This window comes from Topomyia yanbarensis, chromosome 2 (genome assembly GCF_030247195.1).
Source record: "Topomyia yanbarensis strain Yona2022 chromosome 2, ASM3024719v1, whole genome shotgun sequence".
NCBI classification, from domain to species: domain Eukaryota; kingdom Metazoa; phylum Arthropoda; class Insecta; order Diptera; family Culicidae; genus Topomyia; species Topomyia yanbarensis.
In genome coordinates, this window is record NC_080671.1 from 423,982,320 (window position 1) to 424,009,150 (window position 26,831).

At 39.9% G+C, this 26,831-nt stretch overlaps 1 protein-coding gene across 2 annotated transcripts in view; it reads right to left on the bottom strand.

The window, feature by feature from the left end:
- Window positions 1-1,060: 1,060 nt before the first annotated feature.
- Window positions 1,061-26,831, bottom strand: part of LOC131685283 (open rectifier potassium channel protein 1) — an 83,736-nt gene continuing 57,965 nt past the window's right edge. For both annotated transcript variants that reach the window (XM_058968891.1, XM_058968890.1), the window contains exons 3-8: window positions 4,066-4,245; window positions 3,886-4,007; window positions 3,466-3,821; window positions 3,252-3,399; window positions 2,668-3,195; window positions 1,061-2,609 (exon numbers count right to left, since the gene is read on the bottom strand). In XM_058968891.1, coding sequence (XP_058824874.1) covers window positions 1,458-2,609; window positions 2,668-3,195; window positions 3,252-3,399; window positions 3,466-3,821; window positions 3,886-4,007; window positions 4,066-4,245 — 2,486 coding nt within the window. In that variant the 3' untranslated portion in view covers window positions 1,061-1,457. The remainder of the gene's footprint in view (window positions 2,610-2,667; window positions 3,196-3,251; window positions 3,400-3,465; window positions 3,822-3,885; window positions 4,008-4,065; window positions 4,246-26,831) is intronic.

Genomic DNA, 26,831 nt, shown 5'->3' on the forward strand with positions numbered 1-26,831 from the left:
TGTTTGCTCATGCAGTACAGAGATAACTTGAATAATACATACCATCGTCTCCATGCTGTCCCATTTGTGATCGCTGCTGCAGTGGTGAGAAGTTTATATAGCTCACTCGAATGTTTACTCATTATGTGTCGTTATGGTCTAAGGTGTAAAGTAAGCGTTTTAGCGAGTATATGTTTGTCGGTTCCAGTCCTGATGCTACCCGTTAATCTTTTTTTTTCTAGTAAGGCTTAGTTCGCAACACATACATACAAACGAAATATTAATAACAGCGGAGAAATGGTACAAAGCAAAATGCGTCAATGAAGTGTTTTTACCGAATAGAAGTTTGTTGGTTCCAATCTAGAATCTGATATCAGAATTTTTTTGCTAGATGTTTCAGGTCATGAGCTATTTATAGAAGCAGAGGAAATAACGAAACAAAAAGCAATGCAGCAGCAATAATGATGAGATTGCGTGTGGTAGTTAGGTGTGGGGAATGTACGGTGTAGAAGAAAGATACGAAAGCAAATACTAACAAAGTTTCCTTGTGTGTGAGTGTGTGTCATCGTTTTTTTCGTGAGCGCAACGCTCATCTCGAATTGTGCGCGAACAGCTCAATGTTCAAAAAGGATTGCTTTTGGGAATAAGATTGTGAGCCCTAAAAACACAAAATCTGAGCTGGCCGTTTTGGGTGTATTTAAAGTTAATTCGCTAAGCATTCTAAGATATCGAAAGAAATATTCAGCCGTGACAAATATCTCCAGATAAGCTTAGAATAGTTATATCCTGTCTAGAGCAAGCAAATAACATTATCGACTATAAGTCTTTTATCAATGACTACCCCGTCTAGATGTCCGCTCACATAGTTGAGATCGACGGCGCTGTCAGCGATTCGAGTTGGTCGTGCGTGAGGTGAACGGGTCGACTGTTCCAAGGATCCCTTTCTTTAATGAGTGAAGATGTTGAATGAAAATCGCACAGAGCAGGAAAAAATTGTATGTTTCTTCAAACTCGAATCGGGTGATGTATTATCGCGTAAAACGTTCGAAATACTCTACGATAAAAAAGTAGGATAATCGGATTGTCAAATCTTGTTGTTCTTTATTAAAGCTACACTATCGTTTAAAGAATGTTAGGGCTTAAATCTTAACATTTGGTAAAACTGTCTAAGTTATGTCTACTTCCTTTAAATCGATATGGCTAACGTTAAGTGATTCAGGAATATTTAGTTGTACTAAAATGCTATTCACTGCTCTTACCCTAATAATAATATTGTCTAAATGAGTTTATTCGAAAAGACTTTTTGTAACACAACCACTTGACTGGAATTAGGTTTCTGTATTTTAGACCTAGCGGAATGGCTATCAGTTTTACTGATCACTTCTAGCAATGGCTATTCATTATATTTAATAAGGCAATACTGATTAGTTCCACTTGTCATCTTAATCTATACTCGCAGTAGGCGTCGTCGTCGTCGGTCAACTAGAATCGGTACGCTTTCGATATTCCATCTGACCCAGGCTACTGTGACGGGTTCGGGGCCTGAGAACGGGTGTTTGTTGCGTCGGCGTCGGTGCTACCGGATGTTCCGAATCCGATCGGAGCAGCGTCGGACGCCAGGGTTTCGGTTTGAGAGATGAGCCACTGGCTATGGTTCCAAGACTTCCGATCATCGAAGGAACTTGAAGGAGACTTTGATTCTGGTTTGAAAGTGGACTAGGTCGAGCGGAAAGCCGACGTTGTAACGTCGTTGTAGGGATGTACAGGGAAGCGGAAGACGCAGTTGGTGGTGAGTTGTTGTCTAGTGAAACGCTGCCCGATCGGGGGCATTGGCCCGGTGGGAAGGCTAGACTGGATGGACGGACGCTGAAACGTCGACGAATGGGAATGGGGGAACTGGAATAACCGGTAGCCGTACTGTAAGGTGGTGGGTTTTCCGGTGGCGCTGGATTTGGATTGAGAAGACTAGGTTGAAGGGGATTGTTAAACGATTGTCCTCCGATGGGAACCTTGAGAGAGCCTCTTCGAGGTCCGGTGTCCTGCACGGTATTCGTGAAGAGGTTCATCAGCGAAGGAACTTTGGGAGGGGTAGCTGTTCCGATCTTGCGTTTCGGTGACTCATACTGCTCGGATATTACTTCAGCGCTAGGCATGGTGGCTTGACTGTGCATGATCTCCAGAGCCCGTATCAGATCACCAATAGTAGTAGTTTCAAGAACTTGATGTTCATCGTTCGTTGGAAGCGAGAATAAACTTCTGCGTCCGGTTGCTGTTGCCGTCAGATATTGCTGCGGAGGGTAAGCAAACATCGAGGCTCGGCCCTTAGCGGTCTGGGCCAAATAGCTGTTCACGGGGCGAGGAGCCTCCGCATCGAAAACTGAGTTCTTTCTGGACTCGGAAGCGGTGGAACGCTTTCGGAAGGGGTTGAGTCGTTGCAGCAGGGTGCGATTCGTAGTCGAAGCAGGTGGTTGAAATTCGTCCCGAACCGAGTTATTCGAACCGTACTGCTTACTGTTGCTGATTGCTGCCCGCAGCAAATTATCTCGGGATTTTTGCGCTTTTTGACGAACCTTCATCATCTCCTTGATCTGGATGTTGTCCCCGACGCTCCAGGTCCAATCGTTGAGATTCTAGAAATGTGAATGGTTAGTTTTGTTGGGTGGATTTGATGATAAGGTGTATTCTCACCGTCGGTGGATGTATAGGAGGTAGTCCAATATCTGAGGATGCCCGGGGTCGCATCGGCGGAGGTGCCAAGTAACTGTTTTTCTCAAAACCTGCCATAGACCATCCTGAAGATGTACGTTCACTGTTCAGAATTTGAGAGTCCGAGAAACAGTTTATTCCCGCGGTATTCGACGCCTGCTCCAGGATACTCTGTCGGTCCTCATCGATGGTGGTTATATTCCCCAGTGCGGTTACAACTCTAGCCAGTAGCTCTGCCGGCTGAATCATCGCCTGTATTCCAAATGTCTTTTCCCGGTTGATTCGGTTCAGATCGGTGTCCGACAGACGACGACCGATCGACGACACACTGACGGTTGATTTGGATTTCTCCAGTAGGTCACCATCCGGTACACACATCGAGCGGGCCCGCTTCCGAGCTATTTCTATCGGATCGAATTCTGGACCTTGGTACATCGTCAATTCCGGACACGATTCCGAACGGCCGATGTTGGCACCTATGTACCTATCCGCTGGTTCATTGTAGACAGGCTAGAAAGGAAAATGTTGATTATTCGATCACCAATCCTCTAAGTGGCGTAGTATACCTTGAACTTAAGCATGTAGACTTCGTTCAGAATCTTTCTTAGATAACTAACGTCTTTGGTCACACCGTTCCAGACGCGCTGCTGAGTTTCCATCACATTCAAAGCCAGTAACTTCTGCAGCCGTTGTACTTTCTTGTGTGCTAGGCCCCTGCGAAAAAAATAATTGTTTTTAGTTCCGCTCGACCCTGCAATCAAAACCCTCCCGAAAACTTACTTTGCTATAAAACCCAAAATCATAAAGACGTAGCCTACTCCGGCGAAGAACCACAGCACCACAAATATCTGGTAAACAACGAAAACTTTTCCAAATTCATGCTGCTGCGATGGTTCAAACGTGCTCGTGTAGTCCCCGAATCCGATAGTCGTCAGTGTCACAAACGCATAGTACACGCCGACATCGTACGGCCATTTCTCGAAGTAGCAAAAGATGCAACCGGGAATGAAGATAAATATCACAATGCCCGGTATCAGGTACAGAATGATCTGTCCAATCAGGCTGAGCTTTCGCGGGACGTAGTGCGAATTGGCGGATAGTTTGTATGCTTTGTAACGTCGATACAAGCGGATGTACTGAAATGTGAAAAAAAAATGAAAACAATAAGTACGTTCCAAGTTGTACAAATATGATGATTACCGTCTTTCCGTAAAAATCACCCAAGTAGGCGAAGAAGAATCCATTCACTGGGAGTCCGATCAGTGCGTAGAAAATCATGAATATCCTGCCGAAGGTGTTGTTTGGGGAAATGTTGCCGTAACCTGAGCGAAAAACAATTAGTTATTCTTCACCTACGATACAATCAGACACGAAACTCACCAATCGTTGAGCACACGATGAAGGCAAAGTAGAACGAGTGGTAAAAATTCCACACGTACGGTGGATCAAACTTGTCCAGCGTGTGGTTGGTGACCTTCTTTTCGCAGTACTCGGACAGCCGATCGATCAATTCGTTTTGCAGTTCCCGGTCCTCGGGTGCCAGATATTTGGTGAGTAGTTCTGCATGTGGAAAAAATGAACGTAATTGATTAAAACACCAACCCATCAAACGCCGAAAGTTAGTCTTTTAAATTGTCATTATAGCAGACGAGCATTTATAGCACCGATAGGGCGAAACAGTGGAAGAAGAGAAACTAATTACCGGGTGCTTTCGTTGCTAGGCGATACCGCGTATATTGCCATGAACCGGAGTGAACAGAAAGGTGCCAATTGGGAGGCGAAATAAAGCTTCAACGTGGGGTGATCTCGTTATTTTCTTCGCCACCACGATCACGGTCGGTGTATGGGGCTAAGTGGTGATAACGAGGTGCTAAGAGAATTAGCCTTTTCGGGGTGGATATTTTTTGTATGTTTACAAACGATTATTCGTGATAATCAATGTATGTATAAGGTGGCGTCAATAGCGGGTAGAGAAATCGAAGTGCGAATTGTATTTTTGCGTTGTTTCCAATGTTAGCAGTTAATATTAAACTGCTTGGGATAGGAGCTAAGCAGCGAATCGACAACAACTGGAATGCGATAAAATTATCAAAATATTTTTCTTTTTTAATTCGGTCGAAACTTTCACTGAAATAAATACTATTATTTTGCTATGATTGTAAACCTTTACTATTTCTAATTCTCTTTCCAATTACAATCGTCTGTTGAATTGGAACAACACTCACTCAAACTACTTACATCACCTTCGAGCATTTGTTTTTAATTCCAGATCGATTTTTATCATTTTAGAGTGAAGCATTTGGCAATTTGGTAAATTTTGTTACGCAATTACTAGTACTCAAAAAACATGATTAAATCATACACGTCAACTGGCAAAAGACACTTTGATGAGAAATTCCGAATGAACTGTAAATCGGACGCTTAGTATAGGGTATTTTGTAATGTAATGTAAATTTTGTAAAGTGGTCAGGTTTTACACGCTTGTAATTCAGCCATCTCACGATGAATTTTCAATTTTTTTTGCGCATATCGCACAAAAATACTTCTTGGAGATGGATCGTAGCAACCGTTGACGGTGAAGGTGAAAATTTTTCGCTGTCATTATAATATCCCGATTTTAGTTTTTAAAAATTGTTGTTGTTCTAAATATATTTGTTCTTTGAATTTGAGTGACTTTCATAAGCTCTGTTTGAGAGGATTAAATTGCTAGTAAATAAAGATACAAAATAGTGAGTGGTAGGAGCATTAGGGCATTGCAAAAAATATTTTTTTTTTTAATTCTCAAAGCCCCCCCCCGTGTAACCCATCAGGGTAACAATTTAGCACTGGGTGGAAATATACCCTTTTTTGCGTATACACTCCGTAGAGTGTATTTGTTTACTTAATGTTATGCTCACAGCTGTTCGATACCGTTCACATTTAGCTTGTTAATTTTTGTATAATTTCGCGTTTGTGAACGATTTTGTGCGTGCAGATAGGTGTAGAAAATGTTGTTTTATGTTTGTATATTAATAGCATAGGGCTTAGGTAGGTCACCGCTTTCCCCTGCTGCAAAAGTGATTGCTGACTATGCTGTACCATAGCAAAGACAGCTATGCGGCGGTGCGTTTAGTTGGTGGTTCTTTGGTCGAGTGAAAAAGGCGGCCATCGTGAAAGATAGATAGTGACGAACCACGACGATCTACAGACGTCCGTGAATAAGTTTTCTCGGGACAGTTTCGTTAAAAGTGCCGGCCCGTCGTTCGGGCACTAGTGAAGTGTACGGTGCCGGTTCGCCCTATTGGCTAAGTGTAAAGGAGTGCTTTCGCTTCCCCAGCTAAACAAAAAGGAACCACGACTTCGGTCGTTCTCGCTATAGAGGATAAGTCAAACGAGCCAAGCTCTCCTCTATAGCTAATTGTCAAGGAGAACGAAGCAGGGCAGACAAAGGTTCCCCCTGGTAAGTGCACTGCGGTTACTTCTGGGATCGTTAACGGCGAGTAAACGATCCGGCGATTCCTCCCAACGTCGCTAGGGAGGTTCCAACAAAGGAGCCAAGCTCACCTCCCTAGCTAAACGCCAAGGACCGCTGCCGGAGCAGCCAACGACATTCCGAGAGAACTCGGCCGTTGTAGTCCCGGCCGGTCGGAAGAGACAACCCGCGCTTTCGCCCACAAACGCAGCAGCAGCAGCATAGGGCTGCCTCTTGTAGTTTTAGAGAGCATTAAAAAAATTCAAGAAATCCCTGAGACGGGAAAAAATGCGTGTCTAGATCATTAATGACCCATCGAAGTCGCTTTGACCACATTGGTCACCTATGACGGTTCTTGATGCCCTTGTTAATGGCATACCTATTTCTCAGCGAATTATTTACCGATTTTTACAAACTCAAATGAAAGGTACAACGTTCCCACTGACTGCTGTTGAATTTCTAATTGATCCGACTTCCGGTTCCGGAATTACAGGGTGATGAGTACGAACACGCGCCAAATCCCGATTTAAGCATATACGGTGATGAATGTAAAAAGGTGAAAATATTTCCAAACTGCTTGAATTTGTAGTTCTAGGTCACTAACAGTCATTCAAAGTCTCTGGCTACATTGGTCACCATCGACGGTTCCGGAAGCCAGAGCGGAAGTATCTAAATTCAGAATAACAGTTACATCGATCGGATCGATTTGACCAAACTTAGTCTCAAACAAACGTTGCGTCCCCAAAAACTGTTATTAAATTGTATTCCAACTTCCGGTTGCGGAGTGTGGTCACAGAGAAAACTCCTATTCAAACCAATACCGAGATGAATGCAAAATGAAATTTTTTTTTGCCAAAACAGGAACCAAACACCTTGCATTTGCAGTTCTAGGTTACTGAAGGCCCATCGAAATCTTGTTGGGATCATTGACCACCATAGACGGTTCTGGAAGTGCCCGGAAAATGGCCATCTTTGAAAACTAAAAAATTCACATAAGTTTCTCGAAGACAGTTGGGCCGATTTTCACAAACTTAGTCTCAAATGAAAGGAATGTTATCCTTATAGACTATTATGAAATTTCGTACGGATCGGTTTTAGGGCTCCGCAAAAATGGAATGAATCGTCCAGTCACATAAGAAATCCCCACATAAGCCGGAATTAAAATTTTTATTTAAAAGGAGGGACCCCATGGAATTTCAGAAATTGAATTCGTATTTTTGACACCAAATGTCCTTAGCATGCATGAAACGTCAAGATTTTAGGTTATCCCGATTTTTTTTTGAGAAAAGTAGACTTTTTGGGACTGGTTGATTTTGCACCTTTTTGCCTTTTTCATATAGAAAGGTAATGCAATCGGTCAGAATTTAACCGAGGCCGGCCGGACCGAGTCTCTTATACCATTCGCTTGAGTTCGTCGAGATCGCAAAATGGCTGAATGCGTATATATGTGTGTGTCAAATAATGTCACACAATATTCTCAGAGATGGCTGAACCGATTTGCACAATCTTAGTTTCAAATGAACGGTATAACGCTCCTAACCGGTATAACTGCTATTAAATTCTTAGGTGATGCGACTTCCGGTTCCGGAATTACGAGTTGAAGAGTACGGTCACATAGCAAATTCTCTTATAAACTGGTAACACCATGGTGTCCGAAAGATGTAATACATATTCAAATAGGTTCAATATTACTCGGATTTGCAGGTCTAGATCACTAATGACCAGTCAAAGTAGCTGTAACTATAACCTTTAACGGTTCTTGATGCCCCCAGGGAACTCGCCATGTTCCTTAGCTAATATCTCGCCTATTTTCCAGCGAACTTTTACCAATTTTTACAAACTTGATTTCAAAATAAAGATCTAATACTTCCATTGACTGCTGTTGAATTTCATTCAGTACTGAATTTTGGTTCCGGAGTTACAGGTTGGTTATTGCGGTCACATGCGAATTTCTCATATAAACCGGTACAATCGTAATACCTCATAGGTCAAAAATCTATTGAAATGGACATCAAATTACTTCGATTCGCTGACCTAGATAACTGATGCTGAATCTATTATCCACTATCGATAATTCCGGAAGTCCCGGGTTTTGAGCAAATTCCAGAACTAAAGCCACTTCGGTGATGACTGGACCAATTTTCACTAACCTAGTCTCAAATGGAAGGTATAATATGAAGTTGGCTGTTCCGCCCCCCTCCAACCCCTCCCCAACTCTTTCACCTCTCCCCCATTTTATACCGATCTCACACCCGCATTCCCCCTTCACCTAACCGTATACCAAAATATGTTAGGTTGTTACCAAAACATCCTCCTCTACCACTAATTACCCCCATGCCATCCCTCATCACCCTGCATTTCAAAATATGTTAACATGAATACAACATTGAACTCACGCTGATTGAGCTAATTAAATATTATATTTTTGTTTATTTCAAAAGTGTGTCAGTGTCGACAAGTTGCTCATCAGGATCGTGGCAGTTGTGCACTCATATATACTTACTAAGAGTAATAAGAATGCAATAAAGATTTCCATAATGTTATATTTAACCAGCTATTAAATCATAGCTTTGATAAATGAGATAGGCACAATTGCACCACTAGGTGGATTAAAATATTTCTGACAGGATAATGATAAACTAGGCTTACCACCAACCGCTCCCGTATGGTAGATGCAGTTATTCAAACAGGGTTGCTATGATTAATAATAAAATCCACTTGTTTTGAAGTCATGCTGCTTCTTTAGTTAATAACTTTTCTCAGCGAATTTTTACAAACTTAAAATGTTCCACGAATGTGTTTAGTTGAAGAATACCTTTAGAAATATATAGTGTTCTTATGAATTGATTGATGAGATGATTTTTTAAGAATTTATTTTCAATTTTAACCGATTTTCCATACTAATTTCCATATAAACTTTGAAATTTTTGGAGGGTCCGTAGACACAACCGATCGGTACCAAAATTTGCACAATTACTAAGGGTCATAAAAGGAATCAATAAAGCCTGGTGGAGCTAAAAGTCAAAAATTGAACCAGTCTAATGCCCACATAATGTCATCGCTAAAAATATTTGTTACACGCTCGGTGTGAAGGCTTCTCTTCAATTTACTGTTTTTTTTATTGAACAGTGTTCTTTCAAAATGATTCATTAGATGGTTTTAAAAAAGAAAATATTACAACTAAACCGTACCATGAAAAACTAGTTTATTTAATTTAACGATAATCTCATGTTTTCACGCAACTATAAAATTAATAGAATCACATACAAATGGTCGGTGTTAAGTCAGACCGGACTAAGTCGCAAAACATCAAAAAATGAGCTAATGATAGCACTGGATAAAGAATTTCTTCATCTACATTCCACTTTTTACCAGATTTGAAATATGAAACAATAAACAAGAATTATGGCAAAAATTATTTTCCAATTATAATGGAAAGGATGCTGCGATTCAGACTTTATACGCGTTTTTCTCGAAATCAATGCACTGTCACTTAGTCCGGTCTGACCTAACACCGACCAAATAATACTCTTCCCAGTTGAAAAATAACACTTATTCACATGCCTTTCATAAGAAATTTTATAATATTCAATTCAAACTTGATTACTGCAGCCGTGATTCGTTGGTTGGGCCACAGCCCATGTCAAAAACTCTCCAAAGAAGACATTTGACGAATTTTGCGCCAACTCGAACAAATGTTGGCAGCACTCTCTCAGATTCTAATGAAACTTTCTGTACATGAGAACTTTGTCACAAAAAGCCACTTTGCATACTTTGTTTTTCCAAAAATGATCTAGACTGTTTTTTTTATTCAATTCGTTTATTTGATAAGGCACGTTTGCGTTAGCTTAAAGGTGCCATTTTTTCTTTGTTTTACATTTTGAATTGCTTTAAACTAGGAGGTTACACATTTAATATAATTTTGTTTTTATATAACGAAACTAAAGGAATTTTACAGCTAACTTATACATATACAAGAGGGGATAATATAATATTTGTAAGATTAGGGGAGGGGGGTCATTTTGTGTGTTCTTTGTATAGCAATTCACTTTATGATTTTTAGAAGGGAGATTGTTGGAGCAATTAAATATTAACTAAGGGGAACATTTTACAAGCTTATTAGGAGTGGTTCAATTTTATTAAGATTTGGGGGGGGGGGGATTTATTAGGGCTATTACTGTTGGTACTGTTGGGCATTTCTTAACGAGATTAAATATTGATCAACTAAAACTAGAAGATAGGGGGCACCTAAATTTTGGGAAGATATTCAAGGGGGGGGGGGGGTGAAGTCCTACATCTGTGTATCAGAGACATGGGAGAGAGGGTGGACAAGGCTGACAGAGGGGGGGGGGGCGCATCAGACCATCGTTGGGGTACGATAGGCGGAAGAGGGCACTTCCGGATATGATAAGAGATGATAGGGGCAGTTAAATTTGATGGTTTTTAGGAACGTGTATGTAAGGGACATGTAGAGGGGATCGCGGCTTGCTAGTACATCTCGAACCGGGACATTGGATGATCTTCCTCGGGCCCGAAGGGAATCGAATAGTTGAGATCTGGCAGAACAGTACTCGGTGCATGCCCAGACAACATGTTCGATCTCGTGATAACCGTTGCCACAAGCGCAGATACCGCTATCCACGAGCCCAATACGCCGGAGATGAGCGTCCAGCGTGTAGTGATTGGACATGAGCCGAGACATCACGCGAATAAAATCTCGACCCACATCTATCCCCTTGAACCAAGGTTTCGTTGATACCTTAGGGATTATCGAATGTAGCCACCTTCCCAGTTCACCATTGCTCCATGAAGTTTGTCAACTTTCGACGGTTCTCTGATGAGTAATGCTGCAAAATTCGCTGAAGCTAATTGGTCATTCATATATATCACCTTGTAAAGCGCCCGCCTTAGCTAAAGAGTCCGCTTCTTCATTACCTGGAATGGAGCAATGCGAGGGAACCCAAACTAAGGTAATCTTGTATTTTATTTGTAGATTTTCCCCAGAAAATATGGAATGTGCTTTCTAGGTTTCATTGAACGGATAACCTCGATTGAACTGAGACTATCCGAGACAATAAAGTAATGATCGGCTGGCAAAGTATCAATGACCCCAAGGATATACTGAATAGCAGCAAGTTCTGCGACGTAAACTGAAGCAGGATCATTGAGTTTGAATGAGGCGGTGAGGTTTTGTTCGAATATACCGAAGCCAGTGGAGCCGTCGAGGCTTGACCCGTCGCGTCGGTGTAAAACATCTTGTTGCAGTCGACTTCCCGAAATTTACTATGAAAGATGCTTGGGATCACTTGCGGACGTATGTGATCCGGGATTCCACGAATCTCTTCTTTCAAGGATGTGTCGAAGAATATAGTTGAATCAGAAGCATGAAAGAGATTGACACGGTTGGGATAGTATGAAGAAGGATTGATATTTTGTGCCATATAATCGAAGTACAAGGACATAAATCGGGTTTGAGAATTGAGCTCGACAAGCCTTTCGAAATTTGCAATTACTAACGGGTTCAAGATATCGCATCGGATGAGCAATCGATATGAGAGGTCCCAAAATCGATTTTTCAGCGGATGGACGCCCGCCAGCACTTCTAAACTCATCGTATGTGTCGAGTGCATGCAACCCAAAGCAATACGCAAACAACAATATTGGATTCGCTCTAGTTTGATGAAATGTATGTTCGCAGCGGAGCGGAAACAGAAACTCCCGTACTCCATCACTGACAATATTGTTGTTTGGTACAGCCTGATCAGGTCTCCTGTGTGGGCACCCCACCATGTTCCGGTTATTGTACGGAGAAAGTTGATCCTTTGTTGGCACTTCTGTTTCAGATACCTAATGTGACATCCCCAGGTTCCTTAAGAGTCGAACCAGACCTCGAGATATTTGAAAGTTGAAACCTGAGCAATAGTTTGACCCATTAATTGAAGCTATAGATGCGCTGGTTCACGCTTCCTTGAAAACACGACTAGCTCAGTTTTCTCCGTGGAGAACTCGATACCCAGCCCAAACAGACAAATTGTCCAAGGTATCTTGCAATGGTCCTTGCAGATCGACGGGGCGTTATTGTTGCATGACAAGAGAGCAAGTGAGAACTCCACCATCGAAAACGGTGTTTTGATCGCGGTATCGTGAGCAGACGCGGCGCGGTAAGTTTTCTGTACCGGCACAGAGTCCGGACAGATCTTCTTGGCTTGAATATTCCACGTTCTTGTTGGTACTGTTTCGGTTACGCATACGTCGAGCCGTATCCCAAAGAGTGCTCATCGCTGTTTCTCTCGTTAACCCGTCGACGAACCGGCGCCAATAACTCTAAAATATTAAGCGATTTCGTGATGGGCCGGAAATAGACCACCCAGGGTCCATTTGAACTGGGTGGGTATGTTTTAATGCGAGGAGGATTGGGGGAATCAGGGGAGGGTTATTTCGGGTTTATCCGATGAATCCATGCGAATATCATTCCCATCCAATGTTACTTCGCCCTCGGCCATTTAGGCACGAGGATAACACGTGGTGTAAATGAGAGATGAAACTTATATTCAAGGGGAAGAGATCGGGGGAAAGGGAAATGAAAAAAAAGATACTTAGCTTATATAGCGGCTTGTCCGGTTATTCCACTATTCACTTCACCAACCTAGGCACCGGCGAACAAAGACCGCCCCAAACAATGGTTGACCTTCACAATGTATATATTGATTTACTCTATGCACAGCACAGGAATCAGGAATCAGTAGCGTCTGGCTCAAATGGCACGTTCCCCATGTTGATTGGAGATTTGTGCCTTGCCAAGAATCGTCTTTTCATCATTCTCCTGATGGGAAGGATTGGGGAAGTGGTAATGTTAGGGGTAAGGAAAACAACGACACAGAACAATTAAAACAGAGCATTCTGCACCCCCGGAGTGATGCTGAACGATCTGCAGGTGCTACAACAGCAGGAATAAAACTTCCAACCCCCGGAGGGATTTAGAACCTCTACTCAAACAGTGAGCGGATATATCAACACCCCCGAGGGGATATTGAGATAACAGAACGACAACACCCCCGAAGAGATATTGTCATTCAAATACGGCTAAAAAACTATAGCTCTTTACCACACTGGGTTAGGAACAAAAGCATATCCTTAAATTTCAGCTCTCTGTACATAGGTTCATCTATGTATGGAGAACCAAAAATCCGGATGCGCAATTGCATTAATACAGGGCAATTGCATATCAAATAATATGATGTTCCGTAATCGGATTCACAAAGATCAGATGAATAATACTCAGCGCGCTGAATAGTAGCCATGTGATAATTGAGTTTGCAACGTCCAGTCAGTGCCCTGACCAGAATACTGCAGTTGTGCTTGGAAAAATGCAACAAATTTCTTGACATTTTCGGACTCACATCCGGCAGAAAAGCCTTTGTTTGAACGCAAGTTTGCAAGCTACGCCAATGGGCGAATGCAGCCCAAGAGCGAATCTTGGGCTTTATCCAACTTATTGACAGTGGTAGAACTGGTTCTGGACCAACGAAATCAGTCGCAGCGCCAGCTCTAGCCATTCATTTCCAGTAATACCGGAATGACCGGGTACCCATAGAAGGTAGATAGCATTTGAAATGCTAAGTTCTTCGATTTGAGTTCGACATGCGATTACTAATTTCGATCTCGAATCTGCCGAACTAAGTGCTTTCAGGGCAGCCTGACTGTCAGAGCAAAAATAGTTTCTTTCACCGCAAATTCCCTGTTGAAGTGCGGATTGTACGCCACACAGAATCGCAAAGATTTCTGCTTGGAATACGGTACAGTATCTACCAAGCGAATGAGATTGGTTTAATCTCATCTCATGACAATAAACACCAGCACCGGCTCGGCCCTCCAACAAAGAACCGTCCGTATAACAAACTACGTATTCTTCAAGTTGTCGCTCCATCCAGCCAGACAGCCATTCCTCACGAAGAGGAATTCTCACATTGAAAGTTTTAGAAGAAAAACTACATGTGAGTGTAAGGTCACTGGGAGCAAGTGTATATTCATCCCAAGTAACCATTTGGGGCCACAGTCTTGTGTGGCTAGTTACACGATCTATTGGGTTACTGTTCCAGAGCCCAGTAACCTTAAGACGGTATGCACAAGAAAGTGCTTCTTGTTTCAGAAACACGTGTAGTGGTTTTATGTTCAAGAGTGCCTCGAGAGCAGCAGTAGGTGTTGTCGAGAAAGCACCAGTCATCGCCATCAAGACCATCCTCTGAAGATGGTTTAACTTTGATTGGATTGTCATGACTTCTCCCTTCTGCCACCAAACAAGGCACCCGTACGCCAGTATTGGTCTAACAATTGTTGTGTAGATCCACTGAATGTACTTGGGTTTGAGTCCCCAAGATTTGCCGAAAGCCCGTCTACATTGGCCAAAGGCCATGCAAGCTTTCTTGATCCTGAAATCGATGTGAGCTGTCCAATTAAGTTTTGAGTCGAGAATTACCCCAACGTACTTAACTTGATCTTCGACAATAATTTCAGAGTCAAAAAACTGCAATGGACGAGCTCCGGTTGTAATCCTTCGTTGCGTGAAAAGCACCATTGAGGTTTTATTTGGATTAACTGATAGTCCAACATGAAGACACCACCGCTCAACAACACATAAGGCTTGTTGCATCAAATCAAAAAGTGTGTTAATGCAAATACCGGTGATCATTATATGATAACCATCGGCGAAACCATACGTCGGAAACCCAAGCTAATTTAGTTTTCTCAACAAGCTATCGGCGACAAGGTTCCATAGAAGTGGTGACAGCACACCACCTTGAGGACATCCGCAGACACTCAGTTTCCTCATCTCTACTTGTCTTAACGATGAGCACAGATGTCGGTTGCTACGCATTGTGTGTATCCAGTTCGTGATATATGAAGGTACTCCATGATCTCGTGCTGCTTCCAAAATGGATTCGAAAGACACGTTGTCAAAAGCACCTTCAATATCGAGAAAAACTCCTAAACTTGATTGCTTTTGTGAAAAAGCCTTTTCAATGTTGTAGACAACATTGTGTAACAGGGTGGTAGTAGACTTCCCCCGCTGATATGCATGTTGCATTGCATGCAGCGGGTGCTCGCCCAAGCTACCATCCTGAATGTAGTGGTCGATTAAACGTTCCACTGATTTGAGAAGGAAGGAGGTCAGACTGATCGGTCTAAAGCTCTTTGCCTCCTCATAAATGACGCGGCCACCTTTGGGAATGAATTTGACAGTTATTTTCATAACTGACATACTTCAACCCGCAGGATGCCACGCGGCCTCTAGGCTGGTTTTGTCCGGAGAAAGATAATAGAGTTGTCAACCTCCTAGTGGACCACAGCCAGTTACTGGGGAGTTCGCCCGGCTCTTCCCAGGCTCCGTTCGCCATTGAAAATATTTTAAACCCCCTCAACAATTTAACCCATAGCACGGGTCGCATGACACTATGGAATTGGGGTTCCCTGTTTGGTGTTACCACCGGAACAGGTAGTCCGTAGTGTAATTCTTAGCCGGTTAAAACAACCACTACCGACACTACATGGCTTATCTAGGCTGTTCGGAGAAAGAAGCTGACATTGATGGACAGCTCCCATAGATGGCCGAACAGCCATTCGTGCAACCTAGGCACCGGCGAACAAAGACCGCCCCAAACAATGGTTGACCTTCACAATGTATATATTGATTTACTCTATGCACAGCACAAGAAAACGATCTGCCTCGATCGAGAGCTCAGACGATTGTGTGAAGTGCGACATCTGTTGGAATTAATGAGCTTTCAAAGAAATGTGTTGTTAAGTGTCAAGTCACATAAAATTTATGTTTAAAACCAGTTGCGGCAAATTTAAGTGTTAAACGCTTGAGTTCAATGTGCGGATTATTTGCAGTGTGCTCAAACTAAAGACGCATCAGCTCTAGAAACACGTAGCCCCAGCTTCAAGGTTTATCTCGCTTACTGAGAGAAAATAGCAGCAGATTTAATTTTGTTCTGCCTCAATTATCGAGGGGCTATTTATTCGTATCTTTGGTACTTCATGGTAATGCTAATTCTTTTTTTGTCAATTTCAAGCGGAATTCGAATATGTCGACGCGGGACTCTACCAAAAAACTTGATGAGCTCCCCAATCGGTACAAACGCCAGCAAAGTGTTACCAAAACGCGCAACCGGGAAAATTGCATCGTTGTACATATAATATAAAAAAATAGCAATCAGTGCTCTCTCGGTTTTCTGCGAACTGTTCTCGATTTTCCTCCACCTCCTAACTTACGGTTCATTTTCATCCGGTCAAGGAACCTTAGGATAACCTTTGAGACAGTCATATGGTGTATATTCGTCAGTTTTCCCACATTTAGGCAACCGTATGAAGCTCTAAGACGATTTTGCTTTTATTTTAGAAAGTTGGATACTCAATGCACTGGACGACTTTCGGAAAGGTTAACAAGTACGAGCGCCTCAAAACTCCGCGGTGACCCATGGTCTAATCTAAGTAGAGAAGAGAAATTGAATGCCACGCGTTTGATGTGTAGATAACTATGGGTGCTCCAGTTCGCAAAACTTGTCGCGACTTTGAAGTACCTACTCGAGTCCATGAATAAATAAATTACGTAATTAGATAGTTGCAAAACAAGTTAGCGAGTAATTTAAATCGTTTGAGTTATCACTGGTTCTTCATATTTCGTAATAAGATTGTTTTCCATTTGAAACGAATAATAAATATTTTAAATCCATTATCATTACTGACTCTACTTTTTTGACAGCAACTATTTCATTCTTATTTGGAAAATTACTTCTCGGAACGAACTTGTTAAAGGACTACCGACCAGAAACTGTCCCGAATATATGGGCTCTTCAGCTATCTACTTAAATACTAGAGAGTTTCTGCAATAGGAACTGAAAAGTAAGTACCTGTTTTACGCTCCTTATCGAAAACGTGAGATTGAGTTGTAGTGCTGATATTCGTATCTGCTGCTACCTACATGAGTAGATACTAGGATGTGGTGCTTGAATGAAGTGTCGCGCCGCTCCAGTGCACCTTATGAAGGGCTGCCTACACGATTCTTCCTAATTGATAGTTTTTGCACAAACAGAGCACCTTGGGTGGCATAAATGCAACACGGTTCCATGAACGTTCAAACCGCTTCGGTTTGGTATCATTTTTTTATCTTTTCGAGAAAGCCGGATTGATGGCTGGTGTTCCGAATCATTACCGAATGAGTTACAGATTCCCAGATTGATTGATCTTCGGCTGACGCGGTACAGTCTACTTTCACATTTCATGTACTATATACAGCCAGCAATTGCTATGAACCTGAAAACCATCTTCATGTTCTAACCGGAACTAGAAAACAACATTGTTAAAAGTGTAATGATCCAGAAGATATATGAAGACCACTAAAACCGGCTGAAGCCCAGCATATATCGTTTTATCTATAGTCCAGGGGCCCCAACAATCAGACAGACGACCCTAGGGATAATTAGTAGCATTTTAACTATCACTGATAGTATACATATATGGGTAAACACGAAGATAAAAAACCGCAAATACAGAACTGTAGTCCATATTAGAAGAGCCTCCTAAATGACCTTTTCTACGGTTTATTATCAACAGATGTCGCACGTTTGATGAACGTGTTCACTTGGTTAACGTGATCGGTTTTGCAAAATCGTTACATTATTTTATAGCCGCAAATGAAAGCTACGTGATAACAATGACAAAATTCATCACCTCCAGTATACTTTACATACTTATACATAGTTTTTAGTGAAATCTTTCACAATAAGTTAATTCTAATATGACGCTCTGCTCAGACATTGTTGGAGCTAACAGTTTAAGCACGAACCATTGCACCCTAAATGTCATCTTTTTTTCTGTATGTAGGGGAAATGGATTAAACTAACCTTTCAAAGATATCCAAGATCGTTAGAATTTTCGAATGATATCCTTTACCTAATGTTCACTTCTGTAATCGCAAACATAATGTTTCGCAAACATTCGAAAGCAAAAAAACCTTTTTATTCTTCACTACCAAGAATAATTTGTACATGTAACAATATAAAGGCGGAACACCAGTCTGCCGTTTATGAAACCAAACATGTAATTATCCAATCAGTGACTACTATCCGAAGCTCATTGGCGCGCGCACACTTCGTGACTTAGAACAATCTTTCGCCAATTACGTGCAGCTGAACCGAAGAGGGTGTTAATTGTTACCGTGATGTGAAATGAGTTCAACCAGAAGTGATAATAGCAATCTCAAGGTTATGGCTGTTTTCTCCGCGGAAACGCGCCACCTGCTGCTTCCGTTACACAGATGCTTACATGAATGAACTCGGTCCGACAGCAGATCGGTTTCACCGGGTGTTTGGTCCGTAATTATGAATCTTTTGAGAGATGTCGATACCGGCCATCTTGCAAAACAAAAACTACAAGGGGGCGCTAGGCCCATTAGTTAGACACATATTGCCACCGGTACACACATGTCTTGAAGCAGCGAAGGATCGTTTTTCCGGCCTATCTACAAATTATATTCCATCAATTCAATTTACACGAGGCGAGATTTTGAATCCCTACCCAGCACGTGATACATCAAGATCATCGCAACAATTAAATGCAGTGAATACGGAATGTTCGCCATCATCATCACCGTGTGAAGCATGCCGCCTTCAACATTCATGTTTTCGGTAGTTTCGACACTTTCCTTAGAAGAAGAAAAAGACGAGTGTGCTTTTGAGCACAGTGTTTTCCAAGAATTAGATAATGAAGGTAGACTTTCAAATACAAAAAAGACTGCGACAGAATTATTAATGTATTGTCAAAATTTTAATAGGATGAAAAGTACAGCCAAAATAGCACAAATTTATAAACGTATATTAGGTTCGTCATTTTTGGTTATATTAGGAACTAAAACTAGCTGGGATGATAGCGTAAAAAGTGAAGAAATTTTCGGCAGTGGTTTTAACGAAATCTTCACGAATCTCAAAAGAAGTCTGGCGGGAGAGTTCTTGTGGGTGTTTCGGCTCAATTTAATTCAGAAATTCTATTCACAGTGAAGTTCAAGGAATTTGAACATGTGTGGGTTAAATCAAACATTTCCGGCGAAATGCATGTTTTTGCCTCTGTATATTTCCCAACAGAGCATGCTAATATAACATCGTACGAAGCTTTTTCCAAATTGCTGAACAAATTTTATCTGAACTCCCAGCCGAGGTTAAAGTTCACATTTACGGAGACTTTAACCAACGCAACGCAGATTTTATTCCGGACTCTGAAAACGAACATATTTTAATCCCAGTCGTGGGAGAAAACGAAACATTGCAGTATATTTTCGACAAAACTGCTAGCATAGGACTAAATCAAATAAATCACGTAAAAAATCGACAGAATTGCTATCTTGATCTTTTATTTACAAACATTCAGGAAAACTTCTGTGTATCTGAATCTCTAACTCCTTTGTGGAAAAATGAAGCATTTCATACTGCTATTGAATTTTCCTTATTCATCCATGAAATTCAAAAATCCAGCGATTGTGACTTTGAGGAAGTCTTTGAATACCATAAAGCCAATTATGACAATATCAGGCGGAAGCTAAGTAGTGTCGACTGGCAAAATACCCTTAGAAATGAAGGAAATATTGTAACCGCTGGGGACGTATTTTACAAAATTATTTTCAAGATAATTCATGAAGAGGTGCCTATTAAGAAAAAAAGACGACACGGCAACTCGAAGCATCCCGTTTGGTATAATAGACAAATTAAGAGTTTGAAAAATAGGAAGCAAAAAGCCCATAAGCTATATAAGAAAAACCAAAATAATGAGCACTTGGAAAAATATTTCGACATTTGCGATAAACTAAATATGGACATAGATTCTGCACTTGCGGATTATAACTCAAAAATGGAACAGCAGATCAAATCTTGTCCAAAGAATTTTTTCAACTACGTCAAAACTAAATTAAAATCAGACAATTTCCTATCAACAATGCACTTGAATGACAACGTACGTGATAGCTCGGAAGAAATCTGCAACCTATTTGCAACATTCTTCCAAGAAATATATACGACTTTTTCTGAACAAGACCGTGATCGCGATTACTTCGCTTTTCTTCCCGATTTTTCTTTGGATATTAGTGTCAATCATGTCATAGTGGAAGACATTTTCAATTCTCTAAAACATTTAGATGTATCAAAAGGTTCTGGCCCTGATGGAATCCCACCATTATTTATGAAAAACCTAGCAACCGAGTTAACTTCCCCATTGTTCTGGCTGTTTAATATGTCTTTGCAATCGGGACAGTTCCCTAAAATATGGAAAAAATCTTTTTTAGTGCCTATATATAAATCTGGCAAAAAATCTGACGCACGTAATTATTGTGGGATAGCCATAATCTCCTGTATTCCGAAACTTTTCGAATCAATCATTAACGAAAAAATATTTCTTCAAATAAAAAAACAGAATTTCCAACCTCCAGCATGGCTTCTTCAAAGGTCGTTCGATCTCAACAAACTAACTAGAATTTAATAATTATACACTGATTGCAATGGATAATGGAAACTACGTGGAGGCACTTTATACAGACTTTAGTAAAGCATTTGATCGCATTGACATCCCAATGTTACTTCATAAATTGACAAAGATCGGCATTGAGCCTGGGCTACTTACATGGTTAGAATCATATCTCTCCGAACGTCAGCAAATAATTAAATTTAAAGGAAAGCAATCTAACCCAATTAAAGTCACCTCAGGAGTTCCACAAGGCTCTCATTTAGGCCCTCTATTGTTTATTTTATACGTGAACGATATCTCCTTCATTCTCAAAAAACTGAAAATACTAATTTATGCGGACGATATGAAACTTTATTTGGAGATAAAAAATGCCGAGGATATTAATACATTCCAAAACGAAATACAAATTTTCCACATGTGGTGTCAAAAAAGCCTCTTACAACTGAACGTGAAAAAGTGTAATTCAATAACCTTTAGTCGAAAACGACAAACACCGAATGCTGAGATTACCTTAGGAAATCAGACTGTAGTAAAATGTGAAAGAATTAGGGATTTAGGTGTTATATTAGATTCAAAGTTAAATTTTATTGATCATTACAACACAATTATACACAAAGCTAACAACATGCTCAGTTTTATAAAACGCTTTAGCTATCATTTTGAAGATCCTTATACAATAAAAACATTATATATTGCATATGTTAGGTCGATATTGGAATATTGCAGTATTATTTGGTGCCCTTTTTCAAGCAGACATGAAGAACGAATAGAATCGGTACAAAAACAGTTTTTATTATTTGCCCTTCGTAAATTAGGATGGACAGCATTCCCTCTGCCATCTTATGAAGCACGCTGCTTGCTTATCAATATTCAAACATTAAAGGAGCGTCGCGAATTTGCAATGCTCTCATTCATTAATAATATCGTTTCGCAACGTATCGATTCAGCCGAAATTTTATCCAAATTGAACTTTTATGCACCTTCACGACAGCTACGAAATCGAAGTATATTTTCAATAACTCCTTTTCGCACAAACTATGCCAAATATAGCCCCATAAATCGAATGATGTCTATTTATAATCACTATTGCGACTCAATTGATTTTACAATGTCTAAACTGAAACTAAAACAATATTTTATACACAAAAGAAATTCTAACGCGTAAAAGGATGATTCTGTAAAAGCCGAAATTGCTTCATTTATACTAAATTCACGAAATATACACATTAGTAATTAAGGAAATCTGTAGTCTACATCGATTGACGAAATAAATAAATAAATAATGGGATACAATATACTAGAGCACGACCCCATTTTTCGTTCCGTGAATACATGGAGACAGTAGCGCTTTGCTCCCTCTAGTAAGTATAATCTCTTTTGATCCAACAGAATGTAGTCCTTTTATCGCAAATGTTTTCTAGCGCCTAAATACAGGGATGTTTCGAGGAGCCTTTCTCCAAAGCAGTTAATACGCTAGCGGAGTCGGTAAAAAGCACTATTGGCATATTTGTGTTTGTGGTGTGTCGAACCAGAGTCGTGTGTGTGTGGCTGCCGCCTCGGCTGAAAAAATAAAACAAATGGCTGGTAATTTGTAAAAGATTCCCGTGACACTGATTTCTACTGTCATTTGGATCAGGGATGCCACATTGAAATTTGTGTTTCGGCCAAAAAATTCTTTTTACCATCTGTAATGACTAAAACAGGAAAAAAATCTGTGATAAATTTCCAAAAAAATCTGTGAAAAATCACAATATTTCCAAAAACCTGTGAAATTTTTATCAAAATGCCAAAAATCTGTCATCTGTGAAAAAGAATCTGTGATCAAAAATTGTGAAAAAAATCTGTGACATTACAGAAAAATCTGTGAATATGGTAACCCTGATTTGGACCCATCTGTGTATCGCATTCGCATCGCAACTTCGTAGTTATTATATTTTCGGTTTAGACTTTCGTTAAATACCGCAGTCGCTTTCTGCGGTGGATCTTTTTTTAACCGTTATGTGTCCGACGCGGTACCTTTTTAGGTTTCAATTAATGAAATTCCCATGTTTTATCCATAGCTGGAAATTGAAACTTTGTGATATCTTAGAACTTCACTAAGTCAAGCTTTTGGGCTAATAATATTGTTCATATAGTAAGTGGGGGAGTAAGGAGGAGCTCCTCAATTTTTTTACTGCGTAACAGGCCGACGTGGGTACCCGAGTACCGACAAAACTGAAATGCCAATAACTGAGGTTTGATACTTTTGGGTGTTTTGGATTCAGGAACTCATCCACTTTTGGACTTGGTAAAAGTGTATCAGGTTACTTCATTCGGTTCCCGAGAATCCGGATTTCCGGAAGCAGGTTCCAGTGCTGGAATACTATTTGTGAATTTCAATGTTATACTAGCAATATGCATATCAAAATTCTTGAAAATGTATCAGTAGGCTGTATCTCGTGGTTTTGGAACCATTTGGTGATTTGACCCCGGAACTGACATTCCGGAGCAAATTCCTGTGGGGCCGTGAGTGGCCATTCCATTCCAATCCCCTTTTTTAAATTACCATAGGGTCCCGTAACAATAAATACCAGACTTCCGAGACAATTTGAAAAGTTTTGATACTCATATTGCTGGGACATTATTAAAATTTACAAATCATACCCTAGTGCTGGACCATTACTCCGGAAAATCCGGGTTACCAGGAACCAGATCCTTTCATCTGTTTCAATTTTACAGTATCAAAAAGTTGATGAGTTTCTGAATCCAAATCATCTAAAAGTGTCCAAATCGGTTAAAAGAAGCCATTGTTATGAGCATTTCAATTTGTGGGTTTTTTTGTTGGACACATAACGGTTACTGTCCCAATCTATTGTAGTTCCTTTGTTATTCCATCGACGATCCCAGATTATGTGTAGTCTAGCAATAGGAGGGCAGGCGATTGAGGAAAAAGCTTCGAAGATTTGTTCGGTGACAGCGGATGTTGGATCGTAGTTGCCTTCCGTTTTTTCAAGAAAGCTCACCGTTTTACGAATCGTCGCTGAAGCTACCATTGCATCGAAGGGTAGGACTCCTACTTCGATACAACTGCTTAGTGCTGGAGTGCTCGACAGTAATCCAGAACAATTTCTGACCATTTTGTTGTAAGTTGGTCCTAAGGTTGTCACCATATCGTTGAATCCTCTTGCCGTGGTTTCAGTTCCGTATAGCAATTTGCTGGTGATCACGCTGTTTCCGACTTGTATAAGTGACTACCTGTTCCCGTTATTATGTCTGCTGCTGATAGTTTTGATAAGGTTGCTCCTTGGATTGATTATGTGTTTTCACAGCCAATGTACACACTTAAAAAAAATGAATATTACATTTGATGTAAACAACATTGCGAAGTATTTTGCTGTCTAATAATGGAATTTTACATGTTTTGACGTGTGAAATAAAATATTGTGTCTCTTTTGAAGTAGAACTCTGTTCAATGGAGATGGATTATTGTGAACAAAGCGCATTGTGGAGGTACGCTACCAATGCCATCCAACACGCGACTGAACTTGTCCGTTCAAACACTATGCTATCTTTTGTATCGTGTTCGTTTTCAGCACACTTTTATGTGCAATCTCGAACACAATTATTCGTACACAAAATCTCTTGTACATTCGAGCTCCATTTGCAAACACGGTTAACTTAGTGTCGCGGTACTAGTTGTCTCTTTCGCTCTAGCCATCATCATCAGCGTTGACTCATTTCTCTTTGCGCGCTTGGGTTCAAGGTGAATTTAGGTATATCGAAAAGAAAATCCAGACGATACATCAGCTTCCGTCAATATCACCGTTCCGGCAGGATAAGTTAAATGCGTTTCTCTTGTGCCCGTTCACACGTACGTCAAAACGTTCTGTGCCGTTGATGTTGTGTGTGATTGCCTCCATTTGACTGCATGTAACTAATCTTAACGTTCCGTACCGGTGACGGAAGCCTGATGTATCGTGTAAATCGTACTTAATTTGTTAGCAGGGTTACCATATTCACAGATTTTTCTGTAATGTCACAGATTTTTTTTCACAATTTTTGATCACAAACTCTTTTTTACAGATGGCAGATTTTTGGCATTACGATGAAAATTTCACAATTTTTGGAAATTTGGATTTTTCGGAAATTTATCACAGATTTTCCAACTTTTTTCCTGTTTCAGTTATCACAGAAGGTAAAAAGATATTTTTAACCGAAACACAGATTTCAATGTGACATCCCTGTTTTTTAGCGGTTGCATGCGTAACCTGCATGATAGCAATCTGTGCTTTCGTTGCGCAAAAACGAAAACTTTCTTAGCACTTCTTTGCACTTAGATATACATAAAACTATGCATACTATGCGTACTTTTGGAAAGTTACAATCGAAAAGTTTTTATAATTTTTAAAAGCTGATCTTGTGCTATCAACATTTAGTTCCAGATATTAGTTCGATCACGATTTTCTGTCTTCTTTCTTCAGATCTTCTCAAATAAGTTTAATCGGATTCGATCACATACTACAAATGAAATGACTTAATAACCAAGAAGGTTTGGTTCAATATGTAACATTCGATGTTGATTGGTTGTGCTTAAACTATACGTAAGAAATATATTTCATTTATTATTACTCTAATTATACTAAGAAAATAAATATTTTATATTAAGTAGTATAGTCCAACGTCTACAGCTCGTGCAACCCTTGAGGACTGCCCCTTGCAGGGTTACCATATTCACACATTTTTCTGTAATGTCACAGATTTTTTTCAAAATTTTTGGTCACAGATTCTTTTTCAGAAATGACAGGTTTTTGGCATTTTGATAAAAATTTCACAGGTTTTTGGAAATATTGTGATTTTTCACAGATTTTTTGGAAATTTATCACAGATTTTTTTCCTGTTTTAGTCATTACAGATGGTAAAAAGATTTTTAATATAACTTTTTCAGTTTTCATTTTTTCCATCCTATCCTTCAGATGTTTTTCAGAGGTTTTCAAGACGAACATTTTCTTCTAATACATCAAAACTCTAGCTTTTGTTGTTCAGAAGATATAAGTACTTAATATTTCAAAAATAGATTTTTTTAAATGAATTTTATGAAATATTAAAAAAAATATCGTGTTTGCCATTTTTTTCTCAATTATAACTCTAACCATAACCTTATTTATAATTCAAAAAGAATTATCTTTTATTTACCCCAAATGAGTGATATTGTTATTCCAAACAACCCCATTTTTGGCGAAAAAGTGCTCATAACTTTTCAACGAAAATAGCTAGATATATGGTGCCATGAAACAAATTATTCGCCTTGAAACATACTTAAAGTTGTCTGAAGACTACTTCAGTTTTAATAGAATACAGCAAAAGTTATTGAATTCAAACTGTATGTTGAAGAAACAGCCTAAGCTCCGACTTTATATTTGTTGTAAAATAAAAAGGATTTGTTGTAAAATAAAACAGAGAGAGCTTGTCTTCAGCAAACTTTTCCAAAATTTGTCGTTCTACAACTTCGCTGAAGGTCGTTTGGCTCTAGCGAATGATTGAAAAGTTAATTTTTTGATCTTGGTAAAATTAGAACCACCCTAACTATTTTTTTAATAAAAAGAGGGGGTTCATAAACTACGAAAACTTCTCCAAAGACTTAATAAGCCTAAATTGTTTAGTTTTAGTAAAATCACCAAATTCCTGCTAAATTTGCATTCTGGACCACTGTGCACTGCAATTAAAAATTACTATTTTTTCTAGATTGCTTGCTCAATTTCCTTCAAAATGCATCTCACCGATTGTTTCTAGGCCGAATAAATATAATAAAAGTTAATAATTGACGTTTTTTTCTGTGGAAAATTTTGTCATCAATACATACCTACGACACGTGTGAGCGCGACTTTTGTTTACATTTATAGTGACAACTCACAACATAGTCAACCGAACTTTGTAATATTTGAGAGTTTAATACAGAATAGATAGAAGCATTAATTGTCTTCTTTGAATTGTTTTAACCATTTATAAGTTTCATGATATTAAATCTCAAACTTTAAAAATCGTTTTTTCTCGAAATGTGCTAAAAGGCGCTTGTCATAAGATAGCACAACAGCGACGATTAGACATAAAGCGCTGCCTCTCGTTGTGTACCTCAAATTATGTGAAAGCCGTTATCCAATGCTTTTTTGTTACAAAACGTTTTGTTTTGTAAAAGTTGTGGGTGATATTG